The sequence below is a fragment of the Balaenoptera borealis genome (genome assembly GCF_965194805.1).
Source record: "Balaenoptera borealis genome assembly, chromosome: 1".
In the NCBI taxonomy this organism is placed as follows: domain Eukaryota; kingdom Metazoa; phylum Chordata; class Mammalia; order Artiodactyla; family Balaenopteridae; genus Balaenoptera; species Balaenoptera borealis.
The window spans coordinates 2,313,551-2,332,485 of NC_138860.1; the positions used below are offsets into that span (position 1 = coordinate 2,313,551).

At 43.2% G+C, this 18,935-nt stretch overlaps 1 protein-coding gene across 9 annotated transcripts in view; it reads right to left on the reverse strand.

Annotated features, from left to right (window-relative positions):
* CAMSAP2 (calmodulin regulated spectrin associated protein family member 2) overlaps window positions 1-18,935 on the reverse strand; it is a 103,602-nt gene that overhangs the window by 35,508 nt on the left and 49,159 nt on the right. For 8 of the 9 annotated variants that reach the window (XM_082394065.1, XM_082394064.1, XM_082394061.1 and 5 more), the window contains exons 3-4: window positions 12,901-13,062; window positions 3,791-3,874 (exon numbers count right to left, since the gene is read on the reverse strand). In XM_082394065.1, coding sequence (XP_082250191.1) covers window positions 3,791-3,874; window positions 12,901-13,062 — 246 coding nt within the window. Of the gene's footprint in view, window positions 1-3,790; window positions 3,875-12,900; window positions 13,063-15,746; window positions 16,842-18,935 lie in introns of those variants that run through there. The other variant, XM_082394069.1, reaches the window with a different exon arrangement.

Here is an 18,935-nt window from a genome sequence, read left to right on the forward strand (position 1 = left end):
TGTTGCCAAATGGGCCACGATTACGTAAGCTGTTAACATTGGGGGAAACTGGATGAAGCTGTACTATCTTTGGAACTTCTCTGTAAATCTAAGATTATTCCACAATAAAGTTGATTTCAAAAATAAATACACACGAAAGTAGGTGAAGGTGGTCAAAAGGCACAAACCTCCAGCACTGCTGCATGTTACGTAGGAAAGCTGCTACGGGGGTAAATCCCAAGGGTTCTCATCACAAGGAACAAACGTGTTTTTCTATTTCTTTAATGCTGTATCTATACGAGATGATGAATGGTCACTAAACCTACTGTGGTCATCATTTCATCATGTACGTAAGTCAGATCATTATGGCGCACACCCTAAATTTACACAGGGCTGTATGTCAGTTAGATCTCAATAAAACTGGGAATGAACGAATCAATGAACAAATGAATAATGATGGACAGAAACAGATTATAACCCATTAAATAAAATAAGAATCCATCAGTTCATACAGATAATAAAGAGATGATAGGTAGATTGATAAATAGATGAGGTCAGATTTGCTTACAATAGAACCCTAACTAATAAATGTAGAAGAAATGATAAAGTTAGAGAATTGCCATTTTGTAACCACCATAGTATAAAAAGTTAACTGAAGTAGGTATCATCAGTAAATGCTAAATCTAGGAGGTGGGGAAACACTGAAGAGGAACAGGATATTTACAGTCTCAAAGTACCCTCCTCTCAAATTACTTATTACGAAAGGAAAAATAATAACCATGCAGTCAAAAAACCCAAACAATATCTTAACCAACTGATCAAAATTAGTATCACCTAGTAGAGGCAAATGGATATCACATGCCTCTGGATACAATACTGTGAAAAGGACACACTTTACATAGTATTCTAGGCTAAAAAAAGCACAACTTAATCTAACTATGAGGAAATATCAGAAGAACTGAAATTGAGGGATAGTCTATGAAAATGACCTGTATTCTTAAAAAATGTCAAGGTCACGAATGAAAAAGAAAAGCTGAGGACTGTTCCTGTTTAAAGAGGATGAGAGATACAACAACTAAATACCTTACATGACCCTGGACTAGATCCTGGACTAGAAAAATATATAAAGTTCAATTGGGATGACTGACAAAACTGGAACACAGGCTGCGAGTCTGATCAAAGCACTTTATTGACATTAAGTTACCTATCCTGTGGTTGTGTAAATGAATAGCTTTCTTCCTAGGAAATATACGTTGAAATATTAAGGGGTGAAGGGGTATGATACATGCAACCTTCTTTCAAATGTTTCAGAAAAATTTACACATACATACGTTTGTGTGTGCAACATGTAATGCACAGAGCACACAAAATGTTACGCTGATGAATCTGGGTATAGAACATATAAGGGTTCTTTGAACTATCCTTGCAACTTTCTGTTAAATCAGAAATATTTCAAAATAAATGTTCTTAACAAGTTATATTAAATCCATACCAATCCAAATCTTTGTAGGGTGTTGTATCCAAATGCACAAGACTATTGATCTATAAAGCTGCTGAAGAAATCTAATTGTTATAGTACTCTTAGGCAAAGATTAAAATCACGGTACTAGGATATCTAACTAATATGTAAGTTTCTTCAGACCAAATCATCTTTATAAAATATTGCTTGGAGAAAAAAAAGTTACGGTACCATCTCTGAATTTTAAAAATGTTTAAATATATACATAAATGTGAGAGTTTATAATGAAGAATTTTGTTTTTACAAGAATGTAAATCAAGAATAAAATGATTATAGTTCTAGCCAAACCAATAGTTCAAAGGCCAAAAATCCCACTGTTGGGTAACAGAGCAAGACTTCATAACCTACTCTGTGCTTGGCAGTGTGTTCTTCATGAGGACCCCTGTACTTTACAGACTACGTGAAATGAACACTTACTTTCACAAAGCTTTTAACAATGAGAAAAAGGATAAAATTCATTTGAAAATGAAGGTATTGAATCTAAAACATGGCACAGATGAACTTATCTATGAAACAGAAAGAGACTCACAGACATAGAGAACAGACTTGTGGTTGCCAAGGAGATGGGGAGATGGGGGAGGAATGGAGTGGGAGTTTGCAATTAGCAGATGCAAACTATTGCATACAGGATGGATAAACAACAAGGTCGTACTGTACAGCACAGGGAACTATATTCAATATCCTGGGATAAACCATATGGAAAAGAGTATGAATAAGAATGTATATATGTGTATAACTGAGTCGCTCTGCTGTACAGCAGAAATTAATACAACACTGTAAATCAACTATACTTCAATAAAAAAGTAAATGAAGAAAGATAATAATAAAAGAGGAAAAAAAAGAAAATGAAGGTATAAATGCTATGTTTGTGCTAAAATAAAAATGTGTACTAACCCAACTATTTAAGTGAAGCACACTCATTCATTCATTTACTCAATCACTCACTCAGCAAATCCTGGTTGTGAGGTTAGTATGTACAATTCCATGGGCCAAGTGCCGTGAAAAAGTCAGAGTGACATGATCCAGTAGTGTCTGGATACCATACAGTTTGTTTTTCTTAAAGGTCACTTAATCTGCAGTTGTTTGGAACGCAAATAGCAGTGTTTTCCATAGAAACAAGGTTTACTGGATCCTATGTCAGCATATAAAACCCCCATTTAGTTCATAATGTGTATGCAAAACTACAGAATTAAATCATATATATAATAAACGAGGTTTCCATGGAAATCCTGTAACTTAGGATGATGCTGAAACTTATTCCTGATTAGAGCCAGGAGCAAAATGGGGGGCGGGGGGGGCAGGATTAAATCCATCTCCAAGGCAAGGGTTTCTACTACTAAAGAAGGGAAACTGGAAGGAAAGGGCTGGGGGACTTGAGGGACAAGGTGGGGGCAGAGCTGGGGGAAGCCGGGAAGCGGGTGCAGATCTCCACTGGGGAAGGTGGTCAACACAGACGAGAACCAAGCCCAGGGAAACCACTGTGATCCCAGGCACCGGATTCAGACAGAAGTGTAGGTGGTCTCCGCACAACTTGCCTGGCGAAGCTGGGGACGCACAAACCAGCTTTTTCCCTTTCCCTCCTCTGGTCTCCTCTCTTACAGAGTATCAGTGACTAGCAGCATTCGCCCAAAATGAACAGAAGTGCTGTATAATAATGAAGATACTTAAAATAACCCAGATGGAAAACAAAGTCTCTGCATAAGATAATTTCTTATACCTCAATTCAAATGCTAGACAACATGTTTAAAGGGCTCTCATTATAATATATTTTAAAAGATGCTGGAAATATACTTTAGGTCTTAGTATATAACAAACACAAACACACAAGTGTTCGGAGAAAAATAACTCTAAAAGCCTGTTCAAGAAGTTTAAAGAATTAATCCGTGTTAATGTTTCTTCTTCCTTCACAAAATAACCATATGTACAACTTATAATTCCTGGAATGTAATTTTAGAGGCTGGTCTTACTACAAGTCATTATAAGGCTGATACACTGAAAACTGTTTTCCTGTTTCATATATTTTACCAAACAAAGGCAAACCCATTATTTTTTGCCAAAAGAATGTCAGAAGCTGAGCTCTAGTCATTAACAATTTTTCCTAAACACCGTCATCCAACTAAACCTTCATTTTGCACTGCTGCTTACTTGGTATTTATGGAAACGCTTTCTAGGGTACAGTTAAGACCACCAAAAAATAATTTGATGAACACACAATTAACGCTTCCCCAAACAGCACACACATATGAACACAGGGTCTCACAAAGGCACCTTTTTTTTCTTAGGAACATGTACCTTTTGACCTCCTGAAGCTTCCACTGTGTGGTGGTCTTTCAATTTCTGTTCTTGTTCCATTATGTCTTTCAAATGTTCATTTACCTTAAAATATAAAAACATTAATTTGAATTTATAGTCAAATATAACAGTAAAATAACATGTACCTTAAAAGGCCTGTGTTCAGATCTCTGATGTCAAATACCAGTACCACGCAAATGAACAGAAATTCATTTTCCCAACCAGAAAAAAGTATCTTACGGGTGTTTTGTTTGAAATTCTAAAATTCATGACTTTACCAAATACTTGTTGAGTACCTAGTACATGTCAGGTACTAGTTGGAGTGCTAGGGGGACAAAAAGGCACTTGATAACTTCTGTTTTAATGCTTGGGAAACAATAAAACTTTTTTCAGTAAAAAGTTTACAATCTCTTTCAGGACTACTAAGTGAAAATTATTTTCCTCAAAAACACTCTGAATCAAATTCTTTTTTTTTCTTAATGTCTTCCTTGTCTTTTATTCTTTTCTTTAAAATAAATTTTTTTATTTTTTTATTTTTGGCTGCGTTGGGTCTTTGTTGCTGCGCGCGGGCTTTCTCTAGTTGCGGCGAGCAGGCTTCACTGCAGTGCGCAGGCTTCCCATTGCGGTGGCTTCTCTTGTTGCAGAGCACGGGCTCTAAGTGCCCAGGCTTCAGTAGTTGTGGCACGCAGGCTCAGTAGTTGTGGCTCACGGGCTCTAGAGTGCAGGCTCAGTAGCTGTGGTGCATGGGCTTAGTTGCTCTGCGGCATGTGGGATCTTCCTGGACCAGGGCTCGAACCCGTGTCCCCTGCATTGGCAGGCGGATTCTTAACCACTGAGCCACCAGGGAAGCCATGAATCAGATTCTTAGGCTGTGATCTCATAGGCATGTCCCTGGATCATGAGTGGGTTTTAGTGTGGTCATAAGGCCACAGTTAAATTACATGAAAAATTTTTGCATATGGGAACTTCTTAGGGAGAAGGTCTGATTTATCTAACAGATTGTTCAAACAGCCCATAATTCAAGATGATTAAGAAACAATCTGTCTAGTGCAAAAGTATTTCTTCAGAATAGTTTAGACAATTTTGGATTCTGAGTTACTGATTTTAAGGTCAGTCCAGTAATAATAAGCAAATGTTCAAGTTAATTAATAATGGCGTTCTGGAAAACCTGAATGGTATTATCAACCACTGTAACTCTAAACTAAATCAATAATTTTCTAACCTCTTCTGTTGCTTAAAATTCAGTTCAGTGCCTAAGAAAAAAAGACTAAAGAATTTGAATTTATGATAAATTTAACTAACAGTTACGATACTCTCCGAGGCATTAGAAGGAATTTAACCAACACACAGATTCATCTTGGTTTGTACTGCCAAGTAGGGTGCCGTGCTCTAAGATGTCAGGGCACCGACTTGGCGGTGTAAAACACTCTTCCGAAGAGACAGCGTAAGCAGAAGCGACCCGGCTCTGACTCAAAACCCCCACTCACAAGCCATGACCTTAATAATTTCCTGATATCAGAGCCTTCGCTGCCAGCTGGAATAAAACCTACTTCACAAGAGGTTTGGAGACTATGGCTCTAGGACGGTCCCCAGTGATCCCCTTGAGTGTGGGCAGGGCCTATAATTTGCTCCTACCCAACAGAATACAGCTAAGGGGATGGGATACCACTTTGGCGCTTACGTCTCGCACACTAAGCCCCACTCTCTCCTGCTGGCTTTGAGGAAGCACGCAGCCATCCCTCGAGCTGCCCTACGGAGAGGCCTGCGGGCTAAGGAGCTGGGGGCAGGCTCCAGCCAGCAAGGAACTGAGGCTCTCCGTCCAACTGCTGGACCTAAGCCCTGCCAACAACCACGTGGGCTTGGAGTGGACCCTCCACACCCAAACTTTCCAATAAGACCCCAGGCCTGGGCAACACCTTGACCCAACCTTGTGACAGACCCTGAAGATGGAGCATGCAGGTAAGCAAGGTCTGGATCCCTGACCCACAGAAACTGGTAACACTGAGATGATTATAATAAGTAAGTAAATAACTGAGCTAACAGAAGTTTTAAGCAGTTAAGTTTGTGGTAATTATTACAGCAAAACAACTAATACAGAGAATAAAAGAGATAATGTATAAAATGTACCAAGTAAAGTGCGTAATACAGAGCACAGACCCCATAAATAGAAACTACTGCCATTACTTAGAAACAATACACCCCCAATGTAATTCCAGATAGTTAAATGTCTGTAAGGGCTTTAACAAATCCTACTCAAAATACTTTAAGTTGATGTAATGGCATAAATCATCCAAAATACCAAACTCATGATTATAAGAAAATTTTACATGTTGATAATTCATTAACTTTCATAACAGGGAAACTACACGAAAAGTACAAGACATGGTCACTTCACGTTATTTAACCTACCTGGGTACACAAGACAGATAAATGAGATAATTAGCTTAGTAATTCTTAAGCCAGTTCCCAGATGCTGGTTAGAAAGTTCTAGCACTAAAGTTGAGTCATGACATTCTTTGTGCAACTCACGGATAAAAGTTAAAGATGTGTGTGTATCAGAGAGCCAATCGTGACCTGGAGGCAGTTCACCACTGGAACAAGCACGGAGGACCAGTGAACTAGAGAACATACAACAAACAGCTGGCGCTGGCATATGAATTAAAAATAAATGTGCTAAAACGTCATATGCATTTTTAAATATCCATTAATTTAAAAATGTACACTAGCTTTTATTTAATCTTTTTCATTTAAAAATACAGAATAGTCATGTGTATCCTTGCCTTGATGTAAGTCTAAAGTCAGTCAATATTTGTTCCTTCCTCCTGAATAATACAAAAACCTTAGAAAGGCTTTAATTCAAATCACCTCCTCTCATCCCTCATGTTACTTTAACCTAGCAACATAGTTCTTCCTTTTTAAGGGCCTCAGAATTAGGCACGATGATGATTTTTTTAATAACACTTGCTTAGATTTACCCATGTTGCACACCAACTCCCCTTTTTATCATTGCTTCCTACACCCCACCTTTTCCTCTAGTTCCACTTCTTTCTTCCTGAAGTACAACCTTTCAGTACTTCTTTCTGCAAAGGTCTGAATGATAAACCACCTCTGCCTGAACAAATCTCGATTACAACTTTAGTCCTGGGCAAAAGTACAGAACTCTAGGTTCATCGTTATTTTTCTTCGGCACTTTGATGATTTTGCTGCACCGTCTTCTGGCTCAACTATTACTGCTGAGATGTCTACTATCACGTTCCTTTGAGAGAGGAACTGTCTTTTATCTTTGGATTCTGCAGTTTCATTGCTATATATGTAGGCGTGGATTTAATTTATCCTGCTTCAAATTCACGATGGTTCCTGAATTTGAACGTCTATGCCTTTCATCTATTGTAAAACATTTTCATCCATTGTCTCTTCAATTATACTCTCCCCAGCCTACCCCCTCCCTGTTAACTCCTTTTGGAATTCCAATCAGGCCTCTAGGCAAGTCTGTTAACCTCAATGTCATATATCCCATCTCATCTCTCTGGGCTGATTCTGGGTAATTTCTTCTCGTTAATTAACTCCCCTCTTCAACTATGTCTAATCTTCTGTTTAATCTTTTTATTTCAATGACTAAAATTTTCAATTTCTAAAGTTATGTTTTATTCTTTTTCCAATATACCCTCCACACTGCCTTATTCTTTCCTATGGCTTTTATTCCGTGTTTTATTTTCAGCCACTCAAGCGTTTATTTTTGTCTTTTCAGACTGTTCTGCTCTCTGCAGCTCTCGGCGTGTGGGCCTTGTTTGTCAGGTTTGCTGGCCCTCCCGTGTACGTGACGGCATCTTCATCATTTCCTAAACACCGGTTGTTGGTACTTTTGCATCTGAGGGAAGAGTATCCCTCCCCCACTGCTGGGGACCCTCACGGTTTGGGTGTAGAAGTGACCTTCAGAGTAACCTTTCCTCTGCTGGTGTGCCAGGTGCCAGGAAGGTACCACTGGCCTGGCACTGGGCCTTCTGGTCATCTGCTGCCCCCCACCCCATGATCGGTCCAGAAGGTGCCCTCCCCAGACCTGGAGGGAGACGCAAAGTCAGCCCACGATGACCCGACAGGCCGCCGTCTTCTCGTCAGGGGGTGGTTTAGGTGTGGGCCTGAGAACCACTCTCCTGAGGGAGACCTTCTGGGGGAAGGTTCCTTTGCTAATAGCAGCGCCCGGAAGACCCTACTCTCATCTTCGCCAGACACCGTTATGACTGCACGTGTATGACCTCTGGAATCACCGAAGCCATCGTAAAACCACGCATGGAAGTAGCCCTGTGGCAAAGCTGGAACCCCTGCATTCCTGATGACACTAACACTGACACAGACCACCTCCAGGTGGCACTTAAGAGCAAAGACATCGCGGCTGGTGTGCTCATTTCCACCGAGGGCTTGAGCTCTTGGCAGGTCTACACAGAGGTCACGGTTCCAACTTCCCGCAGCCGGCAAAACCCACGGCCTCATCTGGCATCTAGCGACTCTCAAGCCCCTGCAGAGGCTCAACGGCCCCTGAGAGGCCACCAAAGCCTGCAGCCCCGCTTTGTTTCTGGCACCCGACAGTTTCCTTTTCTGTCTCTGATGCTCAGCTCTGTAGCATAAACCTTTCCAACTGCGTTTTATCAAACATGTCCAGGAGTTTGTAACAGGAAGGGCTACCACTGAATCTGACACGCTGCCAAAATAACTAAAATGTTCTGTCCTGGCAACATGTGTTACAAGCCCTCATAATGTCCACGCATCTTGAAGCATTCTGACGGATTTACTAATTAAGGTGGGTAGGGGTTGACAGGGCCCAAACCTGGGAAAGTTTATAACTTTTTCTGGGTTTTTGATTTGGTCCTTTTTCTTAGCATTTTCTTTTCTTTTTTTTAAAGTTAAAAAAGAAACCCTTTAGAATTCAGTATCAGGTAGTTGTAACTGATCTGTCAGTTTGGAAATATCTTCATGATTTTTTTAAAAGTCCTTATCTGATTCTCTCGGAAAAGCAAACTGGTCACACGTGAACATCCTGAACCCCTATTCCTTCACTTCCTCATCCACACAGTCAACAGCTATTTACTGAATGACGGACGTTATATTAAGAGGCTAGGGACACAACGGTGCATAAATACAGTCTAGTCCCTACCCTCATGGAACGAGGGAGACAGAACAAAAAAGGAAAAAAGGGTAAAAAGCTCCCCCCCACAAAAGCGATCTGTAAGGAGTGGTACAAATCAATAAAGAGGTGAGTAGAAAACCACGGGAGTGGGGAGACCTATCTGAGCAGGGACGCTGTCCCAGAGGCGGCCTCTGAAGCTGCAGCCACGACACAGAGAGGAGGATGCAACACAAGCAAAGGCCCTGGGGTGGGAAAACCTGGTGTGTCTGAGGGAGCGAAAGAACAGTAAGGCTGGAGCCTGGTGAGCCCAAGGGAGGCTACAGATGGAACTAGAGAGAGGTAGGGCCAAGTAACAGAAGGCTCCTGTATTCGTAACTCTTGTGTGCCCCGCCTGACTTAGCCGTTACAATCTTGTCCTCTGTGACCTTGCTTTTCTTAAGTGTAAACTCATTTACAGTCAACAATGCTGATAACTATTCTAGCCATGTAATTCCCATTTTTCTATGGTAGTTTTTTTTTTTTTTTAAATACTTGTATTATCCAGAAGAAAAGGCAACTAGGTCAGGATGAGCCAAAATAAGAGCCAGAAGAAGCAGTACATACTCCAGTGGAGAGCGGAGGGTGATGTCACAACCGGAGAATAGACGCCGACGCCGGGGCTGGTGGAACAAGCGAGAAAAAGCTACTCTGAGCTACTCTGAGGTGCAGGTTCGATCAACTGGTTCCAATCCTGATCTGAAAACTGAAGAGGGCGGACATGGCTGCCTAAAGGTGCTGGACGTTCCTAATTAGGTGATCTCCTTATCTTTCCGTAGCCTCCCGACGCTCTACGGTGCCGAGCCTGATTCTGTGGCTGAAACTCCCTCTTCGAGGTACTGAACACCATTGCTTTGCCAAACACTGCACCGGTCCAGGCACTAGCACTAAAAAAAGAAAGATGGGCACAGGACTCGTTCTCATATCGATTATTCTAGTTTGTTTAAATGATTAAACTCTGAAAAGTGCTATAAAGGAAACAGAGCATCACAGTAGAAGATAAGACTTGCCAGGTGCCTACTTTAGACAGGCTGTGAGGAGAAAGCGCCATCCCAGCTGAGAAATGATAGCGCAGAGGCGCTGAGCCGCAAAAAGCTGGGCGATGGGCCGCCCAGGAACGGGAAACATCGCGTCCAAAGGCCCAGAGGTGAGCCCCACAGCTGGGATGAAGGGAGGGAGGGAAGAAGAGGAACAGTGGTCCTGACCTAGGACGGAGGTGTACACAGGGGTCGGGCTGGATGGTACTTTGTCGGTACTGGTACACTTGACATTTTCAGTGTAAAATGTGAACTCAACATGATCCGAGTGGCCTGAAAAGCAACATTCTGGGGGTCCCGGTTCTGGTCCTGCTGGAGCGGCAGGTGTCACCCGGAGCTTCCCAGGGACACTGAGGAGAGCCCTGGACGAGACAGCAGGGCCGGGAGGGTCGGCCGCTGAAGGAGGCGCACGCCGGGTGCAGTCCGTCTGCACGGCTCTGCCCTCAAGCCGCACGAGGCTGAGCCGCTGGGCTCAAGCAGGAAGCTGCAGCCTCGGGGGCTTGAGGAACAAAGGGGGCAGTCATCGGCGTGGCTGGGTACCAAGGAGGAGGGGCAGCCTGGAAGGACTCGTGAACGGAGGAGACCCCCATCCCCACAGAAGCTGCCACAGATCCTTGGCTGGCCCGCACTGTGCTGGCAGGAAAGGGCCCCGGAGCCCAGGCAGGGGACAAGAGCTGGCAGCTCGGCAGGGAGGTGGTGTGGCGCTCGGGCGTGGAAGACGCCGGGCAGTCCGCTGAGGCTTCACAAGGCTCACATGTGAGTTCGAGATGCGGACGGAAAAGCAGTCACTGGATTTGTCCAAATGGGAGCCTACAGTGACCTCAGCAGCGACTTCAGGGTGGGAGTGGGGGAGGGGATGGAGCGGTTCTGTGTACAGAGAAACAGGGTCCGATTTGGACGGGGAAGCTTTGTTTACCAGGCTGGGAGACACCAGAGCAGTCTTATTCTCACGAGGATGATCCGACAGGGAGGGAGTCGGGCGACGGAGTAGCGTGAGTGTGGCCCACAGACCGGCGCTGGGAGCATTGAGCGGAGCTTCTCAGAAACGCAGACTCTCCACCCCAGCCCAGACCTACAAGCTCCCAGGAGATTCTTATACACATTAAAGCATGAGAAAAACTGAAGCTGAGGACCAGTGGCCATGAAGAAGGGAAGAGAGAGGAGTTCTAGAGCAGTAAGTAAGGTGGACTGGCCTTTGACAGGAAGGGGACACTCTCCACTGTGAGAGCAGCAAAGAAAGACAATGATGCTTATGAGGAAAGGTCTCCAGATTCGGCAGCAAGAGGAGGGACTTCCCGCCGGACGGCTGCCCATCTCTACGCTACGAGACGAGCACTCGTGACGTCCGCAGCTGACGGCGATGGGGGAAGGGCTGGGGAAGGTCCGAGGAGCAGAGGAGGACGGGCGGTCATGCTGAAGTGCGGGAAAGGGACCTGCGCGGGGACACGCCTGTCGGGCTGGCAATGAGCACGGCGTGTCCGTCTGAAGCTGGTGCTCAGGAATGCACACTTGCCTCCCCGCGTGAACTCCTCCAGCAGTGTTAACCTCATAGGTGCACCTATGGGATAAGGCGGTAACTGGGCCCAGCTGGGGTTTTATCAAACGCGCACAAGGGAAGGAGAAGGATGCGGAACTGACCTTCCAGGCAAGACTCTAAGTTCAGAAAGGAGAAACGTGAAGTCAAGTGAGACCGGGAGAATTAAAGGGCTCGGTGGTTTGGAACTCACGATAAAGGTGAACAATTTTAATAGTGGCAGTGTGAGAGGGAGGGAAAAGAATTAATCAAGAACGGGAGGTCTGCGGTGGGTCGTGAAGGCCACGCGGTTTCTGACGATGAGTGGGCCCAGGATAGGACCGTGACCCCTACAGCTAACGAGTGGAGGGCAGAGTGCCACACGGGCCTTTGACACTGACGCTGATATTACGGACCACGATGGCGGATGCAGGAGTCTTCACACTTGGCTTCTTGTTACAAGCGCCAGCCACGCAAGCATTCACGGGAGGACACCTGAAGATGTAACTTCTTTTAAATCCGTTCAGGTCTTGCTCACAGATAAGGTTTAATTTTCTCTGGGGTTACAGTTGTAAACGAAAGAGAATCAAGAGGAATTAACTGTTCAAGTTGGTAAAGGGAGCGATAAATTGACAATTTAAGCATCTTCAGAGCACAAATAACTAATCACAGTTCTATAAAAATTTCCAAGAGGAGGAATCTACAATCTATATAGTCTTATGCAAGTCAGTCAAGCAAACCTAAAAATCATCTAGTTGGAAATGAGAAACTTATTTCATTCCTGGATGCAAAAAATACTTACTGAGCACTCACAGCGTATAGTTCCCTACTTGGAGGGCTCTGAATTTTGTAATCATCTGATATGAACTAGATTAATCATTAAACGTAACTACAGATATTGTGGAATACATAAAATCTATTTCCATCATTCTCCAGTCTAAAGGGAATGGGAAATTTCAAGTAAGATCGCACAACTTTAGTTTTCACTTTGATTTAAAACAAAAAGAGTAATGGAATCTGTCTTAGTCCATTCAGGCTGCTACAACAAAAATACCACCGGCTGGGTGGTCTGTAAGCAACAGAAATGTATTTCTCAGAGTTCTGGAGGCTGGGAAGTCCGAGATCAAGGCGCCAGCAGACTGTGTCTGGTGAGCCTGCTTTGTCACACGGCAGAAGGGGCGAGGGAGCTCTCTGGGGTCTCTTTATAAAGACACAGGTCCCACGCCTGAGGGCCAGGCCCTCACGACCTAACCACCTCCTAACACCACCACATTGGGGCTTACGACTTCAACATATGAACTGGGGGGCAGGGGGACACAAACATTCAGTGTGGAGCAGAGTGGGGACGGATGATGTTTTCTGGTTCTGAGACTTTTTTTTACCCGAGGGAGCATATCCCTACCTTATTTATCCAGTACATGACGGCATCCTCAATGTCATAGGGCAGATCTGTGGCTTGGAAGAAAGCCGAGTACTGTTGAGCACACGCGGCCACCTTCTCCACGCTGACCATCTCCACGGTGTAAGCCATCATGAGGGTGTCCATCATGGCCAGGTGAGCACTCTGGAAACACAAACCGAGAACAACCGTTAGAAACGGCTGCTTATATACGTTTACATGTTAACAATATTTCCCAACAAACAGGAGCAGAACTAAAGGCTACGGAAGACAAGCCTTGGTAAGAAAGCATAAATGGTACAGGCCAGAGGTGAGCTAACGGAACCCAACTAATGTATCACTCAGATGCTTACTGGGGATCTATGCTCAAGACACTCATTATCTTCTACTCAAAGGATGCTCCTTTTCCTGCTTCTCCTGCCTTTGAAGATGTCGCTACCGTTGGCTCGGCAATACAGCTTCCAACTTCAGAGCAGTCTCTGAGTAAGTGCCCTCCTCACTCCTCTCCTCTACATGGTAGAAATGTACACCACATGATAGAAATGTACACCACAGGGTAGAAATGTACACATGCTACTTGTAAGCTGTTTCTCAAGGCCACCCTCCTGGTCTGGTGGCCTCCGCTCCCATTCAGACACCACCATGTCTCACCCCTGAACAAAGCAAAAATTCTGATTTTCCTGGCTCCAACTTCTTCCTCATCCTCTTCATCCAGCACGGGACTTAGTCTTTCCTTTGTTGCTGTTTTTTGGGAGGGGTGGTTTCAAACAGAAACAGTTATATGGGGGGAGGGCGGGTTTCTTAACATTTCCTAACATTACAAAGCATCTAAAGTCGAAAGTACCCTCTCCCCCTCCTATTTCCCAAGCAGTGTTTATGGTTTGGTACGTATTCTTACCAAAAATGTAATTTTGGTAAGAATTTACACTGCTTCCTATTCTTTGGCTTCCCAAACAACGCTACAACCTTGTGTTTCTCCAGGGACGATTCTCCACCGTGGGACTACTGGGCCCGAGAGCAACTGCATGCTAAGTTTTGATGAATAATCACTTATCTGCTCTCTAGAAAGGCTGCAGCTACTTTCATATCCCCAAAGAATGTTAGCCAGGGTGCTTGTTTCCCCACACCGTTTGCCAACAGTAGACATCATTTACTTTTTATCATCTGTATCAGTCTGAAGGTTACAAACCCCACTCTTGTTCAGACTTTGCATTTCTCTGATTGAGGATGGGCATCTTTTGTATGTTTGGCAATTATTTGTATTTTTTCCTTGGAAAACTGCCTGCTCATATCTTTGGCCTATTTTTCTCTTAGGTATATTCACCTTTCTTTCTTTATTTCTTGACTTGTAAGGGCTCATTATTTATTAGGTACATTAGCTCTGCACCATTCAGGTAGCAAATACTTTTTCCTAGCCTGTCTTTGGACTTTCAACTTTATTTGGAATGTATTATGCTGCAGAGAAGTTCTAAGTATTTACTCGGTAAAATCTGTGAATCTTAACGTTCTCCTTTACGACTCTGGAATTTCTCCCAAGTTTACAAAAGGCTCCCCGCACACCCCCAAGTATATAGAAATAGTATCCTCTACTTTTTCTATTATTGATACTTTAAATCCACGTAGAATTTATTTTTGAAGATGTTATCATCTAGGGACTAGTTATTTTTCCAAATCAGAGACGTCATCCTATCATGCTCCCGTAAAGTCTACCTCATCTTCTATATAATAAAGTCTGAGGCCCCTCCCTATCAATCCAGTTTTACAACCTGCATTTCCTTCCCCGAATCTACATTCCATTTAGAACAGCCTCGGAAGAGTGTCTGCTGTTCCCCCAACCTGTGGCCAGGCTTCAGGCTCCCATGCCCTCTCCTGCTGTCGCCTCCTCACATTGCAGACTAAGTCCTGTTGTCGGTCTGCCTGTCACCCTCTTTCCGATCCCCTTTCCCATCAAAATGGATCATTTCTTCCTACAGAGTGAGTATACTATTTATACTTGCATGAAATTCTTTTTTTCTTTCAGTTTTATTGCGATGTAACTGAAATACCACACCGTGTAAGTTTAAGACTGGACATACAGATATTGTGAAATGGTGACCACAAGAGGTTTAGGGGCACGTGCACTGAATTCTGACTTAACTATCTGAAGCAGGGCAGGGGAAACAGTGTCTGCAAGAAGCTCCCCGGGAGAGGCTCATGAGCAGCCAGCTGAGGACCACGGACTGTCCTGCTGCAGGACAGGCACCAGCCCCCTGGTAAGACGGTGAGACCCCAAGGGCAAGGGCGCTGTCTGAGCACCTTTGCCTTCCCTACACCTCACAGTACCTGACAGCGAGCAAGGGCTAAAGGAAGGAAAGGGGCTGGTCTACTGCTCACTGTAAAGAGGGAAGAGCTAGCTTGACTCTGGAGGCTGAGGAAGTGGGTCCTGACTTGGAGGTGGTGGACCGGCGTACTGGAAACTGAGCAGTGTTTACAGGAAGGCAGGTGCTCTGTCTGAAGCAGAATGCCTGATAATGGCGATCAGAAAACCAATGGTGACTCCAGGTGCTGTGCTGAGGGCTTTATTAACATACCAGCTCTTCCATTTCAAATCTTTTCTGAAGTAAGGCTGGAGATAATATACATTTGTTATAACCCTTAAAGCTCTGAAGGAAGCATCATTTACGTTTTTAATGGGAGGAAGCTGAAGCTCCAAAAATTAAATAGTTTGTCCAAACCTATGTGCTCCTTCTACTGTATCGTGCAGTTGGCAGAAGCTAAGTCACATATCAATAGTTAGGCAAGAAATATGTTCTGGAAATGATAAATAGACATCATATGCAAGAAAGAAAAATAAGCATAATTATTTGAACCTCAAGTCATGTTTTCACATTCTCCCTCTTTTTCAGGCGGCTACTGTCCAGAGACCCCAATTCCTTCTTCAGACTCAGAGTGGACACGGTATCAACTGCAGCGCGCCCTTTCACTCAGGTGATTTCTGTGTCCTGTCTATTCACTCAGGCCCTAGGGAGCGGGGTCCTGTCTTTCTCATCTTTGTTCCCAGGACAAGGTTTTGAGGGGAAAGTCTGAGTAATCAGTATTTACAGCATTACAAAGCATAACTCTTTTGAACAAAAATGTGGGAAAACATCTCAAGAGCTGTAAAACCATTCACCTCCTCTTCACTAAGACTCTTTCTCTTGGCAATTTATTCTACAGATACAATTTAAGAGAGAAAAAGGAGCTGTATGAATGAAACTGACCATTACAGAATTGTATATAACAAGAAAGGAAGCAATGTTACAAGCACAATGAGCAATTTATGCCATCCTAAGCTATTTCACAATAGGGGAAAACGTGCACAATACAATATTGTGTAGAAAAAACAATGCCATACTATAACAATGCTCAAAATAAATATATACATATAAATGGGCAGACATAAGTGTATGTACATATACATCTTGAAAATATATATATATATATATAATATATATATAAAACAGGAAGGGAAAAGGAATGAATAAAAATAAAACTTACTTAGAAATGACCTTGTTATAATATGCAAAAAATACATATAAAATCTATAGTTTACTTCAAAAATTAGGATAGTAAACACTAAGTATAATTAGTAATACATTTTCAGAACAAAGCTCATCTCACTGATTACTTCACTTCCTAAATTTAAAAACACATTTAAAAATATTCCACTACTGTGTTTACAGATATTTCCACAAGATATTCACCCACTTTTAAACTAAGAACCTTCAATTTTATTATTTTTTTTACCCCTTAACTTTATAATATGAGGTAGAAGTAAATTTAAAAATTACGTATAACAGAAACTATGTACATAATGAATCTAGAAAGCATCGACAGTGAAAAATAAGCTGTAGGCTACAATCAATCGATTTGGAATGATTTATGTCTCTGAATAAAATACACGCATTTAGTTTTTTACCTAAAACATCAAGGTCAGAATAATGATAACGGCAGCTAGCACTGAGCGTTACGCCCCATGCGATGTTTCCCGTGAGATGCACTGTTATTAAACCTGTTTTACAGAGGAGGGATCGGAGCCACCTGTCCGAGGTTACAGAGCCAGGAGGCGAGCCGGGGTGTGACCTGAAGCCTGGCGCAGAGCTCACACGGCCCACCAGCGGCCTGCAGACCCCAGGGCTGGGCACCGCAGTGGCAGCACAGAGCCCGCCGTCCAGGAGCAGCAGCAGAAAGGCTAGTTAGGAAGGAAACGCAGGAAGGTTTCCTGCGTTTTAGTGAAAAAGGCAAGGACCAGGAGGCCCGGGAACCCACTGAGGCCGCTATTAGCGTCTACATCTGGGTTACGGGTTACAGTTTTGTTATCTCCGACCAGTGGAGTCTAGACAAAAATGATTTACATTTAGGTATCAGAAATGAAGGTTAAGGCTTTTAAATAAAGAAGAGCATTGAAGTGTCGTAGGTAAGAAGGCTATTTATTAATGAGCCTCACAGATTAATAACATCCAAGTTCTACTATTTCACGGCTTTTTTATTCTTTTATCAGATGAAGGACTAAGAAAATATTTCCTAAACTGAACTCAGGCCTGTGGCGCAGTGGCCAGTGCACCAACTATGTCCAAGCCCTCCTAGAAGGACACGGGAGGGAACAGACTTAACAGACCGCCATGAACATGAAGAATTGGAATTATTCTGCTAAAATGGCACACAACAGCATATACACATCACACTATAGTTTGTCAAAGTTAATTCCGATTCAGAAAATATTTTACACATCATTTATTTATATAAACAAGTTCACCATAATTTTCATTTATCCTTCATTTACATGGAGATACAAGGAAAACAGCACTTAAAGCCCTACTGAGATACCACTTCCCACCAGGAAGGCCATAATTAAAAAGTCAGATAATAACAACCATTGGCGAGGATGTGGAGAAATGGGAGCCCTTGTGCCCTGCTGGTGGGAATGTTAAATAGTGCAGCCACTGTGCAAGAGTCTGGCAGTTTCTCAAAGAGTCTGCCCCAGCAGCTCTGCTTTTAGGTTTATTATACCCAAGAGAAAATGAAAACGTGTCCACACAAAATCTGTACACAAATATTCAGAGTAGCATTATTTCTAATAGCCAAAAAGGTGGAAACAACCCAAACGTCCATCAACTGATGACTGGATAAGCAAAAATGATATAGCCATGATATTTTTTTTTAAAATAAATTTATTTATTTATTTTTTGGCTGCACTGGGTCTTCATTGCTGTGCGCAGGCTTTCTCTAGCTGCACTGAGCAGGGGCTACTCTTTGTTGCGGTGCACTGGCTTCTCATTGCAGTGGCTTCTCTTGTTGTGGAGCACAGGCTCTAGGCGTGCGGGCTTCAGTAGTTGTGGCACATGGGCTCAGTAGTTGTGGCTCACGGGCTCTAGAGTGCAGACTCGGTAGTTGTGGCACACGGGCTTAGTTGCTCCGCGGCACATGGGATCTTCCCGGACCAGGGCTCGAACCCGTGTCCCCTGCATTGGCAGGCGGATTCTTAACCACTGCGCCACCAGGGAAGTCCCCTAGCCATGATATTCTGAATGGAATATAATTCGGCAATAAAACGGAACAAAGACTGACATAGGCCACAACATGTGTGAACCTGGTAAACAGTGTTTTCTAAAATGGATTGTGGCAATGCTTACACAACTCTGAATACACCAAAACCATTGCACTGTACGCTTCGAATGCATGAACTGCATGGTGTGCCAATTATACCTCAAGTTGTTACCCCACTCAAAAGATTAGATTGATTTATGATGCTCTGCTGACCCTTTTCCAGTGTAAACACCTCAAAAATGACTGTTTAGGTCTAAGTTAGGCAGTTAGCTATATCCATGTGTTTGCAAAGTACCTTTAAAAGGACTTCAAGGTGAAGGGACACATTTTTCTGGACAGTGAAGTATTTTAGATATTATTAAAAAATAAATTAACATTTGCTTACTACCATAAGTTTGTTTTCTACATAATGTTAAGCAGGAAATGTCTATATATGAATTGATGACAAAAAGAAAAATAAATAAATATGCTAA